The 7,205-nt window shown below is 33.9% G+C and overlaps 1 protein-coding gene across 1 annotated transcript in view; it reads right to left on the reverse strand.

Moving 5' to 3' along the window:
- The window catches only part of LOC149798613 (uncharacterized), a 163,083-nt gene extending 156,487 nt beyond the window's left edge, over positions 1 to 6,596 (reverse strand). Inside the window, exon 1 of the mRNA XM_089956951.1 lies at positions 5,659 to 6,596. Within this exon, the coding sequence (XP_089813077.1) occupies positions 5,659 to 5,838 (180 nt within the window). The 5' untranslated portion in view covers positions 5,839 to 6,596. The remainder of the gene's footprint in view (positions 1 to 5,658) is intronic.
- Positions 6,597 to 7,205: the final 609 nt, after the last annotated feature.

Genomic DNA, 7,205 nt, shown 5'->3' on the forward strand with positions numbered 1-7,205 from the left:
TTTTGATTAATCGGCATCCAATGGTATATGGTGATGCATCAGCATCCAATCGTATATGGTGATCCATCGGCATCCAGTCGGATATAATGATTTCCTACTGAAACAGCATCCTAGTCTGTCACTGTCAAACCAGTAATAGGAGTTGGCATGCAAGCCCCTCCTGGTATACCAACAGAAAAGGTAAATGCCTAAGGTCTCATTCTTGGCATACTGACAGGAGAGGGCAATACCCACGATCTTAGATGCCACGATTAATCTGCTGATTTTACTTTCCTGACATTAGGTGGGTTGGATACTCACCATCAATAACAAAGGTTTTTTGGATTCCCCCATCATACTCTCGAGGTGACGATACCTTTGGCCATACCTGCATCTGACTGAAAAGTTTGTAGGATCTTACACCTGAATCATTTGGACGTACCAGTCCACAAGGGCTCCACCACTGCGAACACAATCTCAAGAATAAACAGTTCATCAAGTTATTCCAAGCCATATGCGTAATGGATAATTCCCTCAATAAGATGGGTGAATTCCAAGCCATGTACGTAATTGAAAATTACCTCAATAAGATGGGTGAATTCCAAGCCATGTACGTAATCGAAAATTCCCTCAATAAGATGGGTGAATTCCAAGTCATGTACGTAATGGAGACTACCCTCAATAAGATGGGTGAATTCCAAGTCATGTACGTAATGGAGAATTCCCTCAATAAGATGGGTGAATTGCAAGCCATGTACGTAATCGAAAATTCCCTCAATAAGATGGGTGAATTCCAAACTGTATACGTAATGAAGAATTCGCTGAATAAGATGGGTGAATTACAAGCCATGTACATAATGGAGAATTCCCTGAATAAGATTGTTGAATTCTACAGTAGGCAAAGTAGTAAATGTTAACTTGCCATTGTAGTTTTGACTTTGCAACTACTAGCTCATTGGGTAATTTGATTATATATATTGTTTTTTAGATTATTTACAACTGGATTGATTTACAAAATGAACTAATCAAAACTGAATGAATAAAAAATTTTGACTGGTTTTATATCGCTATTTGTGTGTCCAGTAGCAATCAGAACAAATAAAAGCAATGATGATTCCACACAAAATTGTCCTTGCCAATGATTTTTTTTTTAATCAGTGTTTACTATCACTTGAAAGTATGCTGCTGTCACCAAATAGGCTGAGGTGATGATTATTAATAATGCAGCTACTGTCGATATTTCGACATTCACTGTAAATGGTGTCTTATTACGTCATACATTCCTCTATCATGATGGGTGTTTGAGAAGCTGCCACTCAAACAGAGACAATTTCAACAGCACTACCTGCCCAATTAAACCTGAAATCATGGTGAAATCATTACCCAACCCTTCTGTAATTACATTTTTTCACTTCTGCTTCTATCGTAATCTCCTTAAAGTGATTATAAAACATTCTCGTAGTGCGAAAAGCGTAATACTTTTATGTCCTATAACAAACAGAGCCATCACTTCATCTAAACAACTAATGTGTCCAAAATACTATTCTTATCACACATTTCATGCATATTAACCTCTGTTACAACTTTGTTATACGGCATTAGTGGGTTCGAACTCCGGCCGAGTCATACCAAAGACTTACAAAAATGGTACTAACAGCTGCCTCGCTTGGCGCTCAGCATTAAGAGGTTAGTGTTAGGACTGGTCGGCCTGGTGTCAGTATAATGTGACTGTTTTGGACATCGTGCTACATGCCTGCGGCATGATGCCCAGGGCTAGACATCACTATAAACTGCCACACTGCAGACATCGTAGCGATGTGACTGAAAAATTGTTAAAGCTACGTTAAAAACCCTAATCACACACACACACACATACACACAGACACACATACGCCATTAGTCTTACATCGTCTCTTGGTCCAGTATCAGTTTTTTTTTCTTTATAAATTCACTGCAAACTTATAATATCAGAGAGTTCTGCAGCTTATGTGTATTTTTGGCATTTATTGACATTGCAACACATACTTAATTTTGTAAATGTAGAGAGCACTAGAATATATCAAGATGTTCAATCAATTCATAGTTTTCTTGATTTATAATAAAGGCGAGAGCATTGCTGTAAAATTTGTAAGCTGACATTTGTATGCGATTTATGGTACATCATAGTGCATTTTTTTAGCATATGTTTCTTTTGGTTTTGGATGTGCTTTGTCTGTGCTACAGATCCCCAAAGCAATTATTTTGTATCATGCATTTATGACACTCGTTTGCTTTCAATATTATATCGACTATGAATAGCAGTTTTGGAACACAAGTAAAAGTGTTAGTCTCTATTAAAATGAAGACAGGAATCTAGTTATTAGAGAAATCTATGACCACTAACACAAAACAAGAACAGTTCCGTATATCTATTTCTACATCATAAGACACCTTTTCTTATTGTACAATGTGTTCATTAAAGTTGTCTGGAAATGAGTATTGAACAAATTTTTAATATTGATAAGTTATACACTTCAACTAGTCTGTTCTATATTAGCATTAACCCCATGTAATTGAGGTGTTCCTTAATTGTTGAGACGATTATTAGTTCTTTTTTATGTACGAACAAAACGTCGCAGAGAAACAAAAGCAACAAACGGTTGGTTTAGGCGATGAAAAACATATATATATATATATATATATATATATATATATATATATATATATATATATATATATATATATATATATATATATATATATATATATATATATAACAGTTGAATCTGTCAAAAGAATGTAGAACAGTCAACATCTCGCTGCGAGTGAGACGCCAAATACATACACGTGTGCGCCAGTCTGTTTGTTTGTACGTATGTGTCTGTTTTTATTTTTATAAGAAACCAATCAAAATATCCAAAAAAATGTTTCCAATTAGTATCAATAAGAGAATAAAAACTACCTACAGATGACATTTCTCTTCTCCATAAATTTTTCATATATACTGAACCTGATATTTTAATGATACAAAATAGTAATTGTATTAGCTTCTTTTCGGGAAGACCACTCCGGTGGTCTAGTGGTTAGAGCGTCCGCCTCGGATGCGGGAGGGCGCGGGCTCGAACCTCTGCTGAGTCATACCAAAGACGTATAAAATTGGTACATCATTAAGAGGTCAGTGTTTCGACTGGTCGGCCTGATGTCAGGATAATGTGACTCGGTGGGACATGATTCTACACGTCTGTAGCATGATGCCACAATGCCAGACTATAAACTGTCAAACTGCAGACATCATAGAGATATGACTGAAAAAGCTGTTAAAGCTACGTTAAAAATCCAAAACACACACACGCACACACTTTTCGAGAAATAGTCATGATAAATCCTTGGACGTAATAACGTTTTAAGTCCTTTCTTTGTGCATAACAAGTTTATTTATCAAAACAAAAAGAAACAGAAGAAAACATAAGTGACATTGCTTGCATGATATAAAACATATTAGTGCCACATTAAGAGAGGAAAAATATTTAAATATTTCAATCCCTGATCAACATTAAGCGGTGATTGAAAGGTTACGAAGCAACAACAAAAACTTTATATCCGTCTCTAAAACATTTCCCATCAGTTTGGAATAAAGGTAACCTAGCCTTTGTCCAAAGAAAACCACCAATTGTAATATCAGTGATAAAGCCATCGCCCTATGAAGATCTAAGGAAATGTACAGCAAAATACATGTGGTTTTTTTTCTTGCTGCTTTTAAATTGTAAGTCTTGTTAATAAAAATAGTATATCAATTAAACTTCACTGTCTATATTCGTCTAAGCTCGACTGCAGTTCTAGCATTCCTAAAAGAAATCAGTATCTTAGAGATTCTTGATGAAGGCAAGTATATATATATATATATATATATATATATATATATATATATATATATATATATATATATATATATATATATATATATATATATATATATATATATATATATGTGTGTGTGTGTGTGTGTGTGTGTGTGTGTATGTACGTACGTACATACGTACATACATACATACATACACACACACACACACACACATACATACATACATACATACATACATACATACATACATACATACATACATACATACATACATACATACATTATCCTAACTGAGTACAAATAAATAAGTTCGGATATATCATACAGGTAAAATATAATTTATTAGAATCAAATAGGATTTCCACTAATGTATTTTGTATTTCTATTTTTACTACATTCTGTTGCGATCGACATCGTGATGGCAACAAAATAAGTATCTGTAGAAATGTGTATTTTGGAAAATGCATGATATAAAATATGGAAACGTTAATGAATGTGTATAAGCTAGAAAGTATCGTTTTCTCTATCACCTGAGTTGTCCTATCTCTGTGATTGAAATCTATTAGCTCAAATATTACACTTCAAAATATGCAATTGGATCACAAAGATTTGTAAAGCTTCTATCATTACTCAGATGGGGATGCGATTTAACCAATTATGTTAGCCATACCTTTCATTCATCGATGAATCTGTGTTGAATGCTTGCAATTCATATATGTAATCCTGTCTAAATACTTACAAAGTTATTAACTGTGGGAGAGAAATGGTTGACGATACTTTATTTAATTTTAGTTCATTTAGACACCTTTCGTTTCCTTCAAAGATGTCTTTCAATTCGTCGAAGATCTAAGTGTAAGAAAATTTATCTTTAGGTTAAGCAAATACTCCTTTGTATATATTTCTTCTGTTGTAATTTGGCATAAAATATAAATGAGGTTAGACCCGTCTAAATGACAGAGTTTGCTGATTATGTAAAATAAAATACAGTTTAATTAATTAACTAAAATGGTTAACCACCAAACACAAGGTTACATTTAAAACGTTATGATTTTCATCTTATCTATACTATATCAGATAAACATATATACTTCCAATGTTTTCCTGATTGGCAATTATTTCAATGTTGGACATATGCCAGCAAATGATGAGTTTTGTATAGGAACCTTCCGGATGGTGCGAGTAGCCAGTCTCAGTAGCACTGTCACTTTAGAGTTTATTTACAGTTATCTTTTATAATGACACCCAGAAATCTTCATTGTAATGACACCCAGACCTTTATTGTAATGACAACCATACCTTTATTGCAATGACACCCAGAGGACTTTATTGTAATGACACCCAGACCTTTATTGTAATGACACCCAGAGGACTTTATTGTAATGACACCCAGACCTTTATTGTAATGACAACCATACCTTTATTGTAATGACACCCAGAGGACCTATTGTAATGACACCCAAACCTTTATTGTAATGGCACACATACCTTTATTGTAATGAAGCCCATACCTTTATTGTAATGGCACCCACAGGACTTATTGTAATGACACCCATATCTTTATTGTAATGACACCCAAACGTTTATTGTAATGACACCCATAGGACTTAATTGTAATGACTCCCAGAGACCTTTAGTGTAATGACAACCAAAGAAGTTCAAAAATAGAAGAGAGAAAAAAAAAAAGAGGCAGAATAATTTTCCATGTCCTGGTACTTAATGAACCAGGTACTCAATCAAAATTTTGACTGTCGCTAGGGCCGACAGGAATAAAAATGTTTGCAAAACGACATTAATACAAACTGCATTGACAAAGAATTAAGATAAACAGACAGACTCACCTCTGAATTTCCAAGATCAATGGTAACAGTGGTATTTACATCCTCTCCGAACCATGGAACTGTCCCCGGGGGTAAATCACAGGGAGGACCATAAGGAGGAATGGATGTAATCCCTGGATATAACAAGACAGCCAAAATTGCACAAAATATGTTATGCTTGCTTTGCATAAAGATTTTCATGGTGTTAGATTCCGTGTGTAGAAATGATACTAGACCTGATGAAGAACAGAAGTCACATTAGCCTCTTGCACAGAGTGTCATGATAGGAGATTAACGTTTTCCTCGGATTTATATTATAATGCACACAGTTAGTAGCAGTTGTTTGATTAGAGACAAAGTACAAGTTCAAATACTTCCGCTGTGAAGCTGATATAACAAAACCGTGGAAATTAAAGTTTATATTTCGAAAAATAAACCTTTAGCAACTTTCTAATCTGGAATAAGACGTAAAATCGATAATTCCCTTTTTTCCTTGTAAAGAGAGAATTGAAATTAGAGAAACATTAACATCGAAAAAGGTCTATTTTAAATAAAAACGTAAATATTGATCAATCCAACACCGATCTCCATAAGATATTTGTTGTTTGAACACATTTAGCCTGTTGTGGTATCGAATTGTATAACGAGACGAAGGGTAGTGAGTATTAAATAAGCTCAAAGACTGATTCCAATGCGTCGTATCTCTCACATAGCAAAATAAGTGAATAAGTGTCCAATATTCAGCTCTCTATACAGCTATCATTTCGATCCATACTACACAACGCTATCATTTGATTTGTGCCAGTGGGAAGATCTCCACGTAACTGAGGTCCTAAGTGTTTTCCGTAAGCTGCTGAGAGTCTCCCGCCTGTGCTTCTGCTTTGGTGTTAAAAGTATTACTGTTTGTCTTACTTCTCTATTCTCTATGTTATTTTTGTTCCCTTGATAATCCGACACAAAAGCTGCTCCAAAGGGTTAATTTGCCTCAAAACCTGAAGGGAAATGAATATATATGTATATATGTATATATATATATATATATATATATATATATATATATATATATATATATATATATATATATATATATATATATATATATATATATATATATATATATATAAACGCATATATTCTGTGGTTGATTTCAAATGTATAACAACCAAAATGTCATTTACTTGACGAGTGTCCCCTAGATCTAATAAAAACCAGGCATAATGGTAACAAATTTAGCGGCGAGAAATAAAGTAAAACATTAGTGATCTATTCAAGTATCATTCTATGAATCTGTTTGCACGGCAAAAAAGAACTAAATAATTTAATAAATAAATAAACAAAATGAAAGTGTTCACTTGGCAAAGGAAACACATTTGCTTCCACTGCATCTTTCGTTATTAAATTTAACATCGCAATATTTGCGTCATCCAAATCCATGCTGACATGTACATGAAACAGTGCCCTGGATATTCATATGTGTGTAAAATGCGTAGTATTAGAATAGAAAGAAAACTACAAGACTTTATATATACTATCGACCTCTATGCCGACACATAAATTTATTCATATCA

The sequence above is a fragment of the Sinohyriopsis cumingii genome, chromosome 5 (genome assembly GCF_028554795.1).
Source record: "Sinohyriopsis cumingii isolate HCF-2022 chromosome 5, ASM2855479v2, whole genome shotgun sequence".
Taxonomy (NCBI): Eukaryota; Metazoa; Mollusca; class Bivalvia; order Unionida; family Unionidae; genus Sinohyriopsis; species Sinohyriopsis cumingii.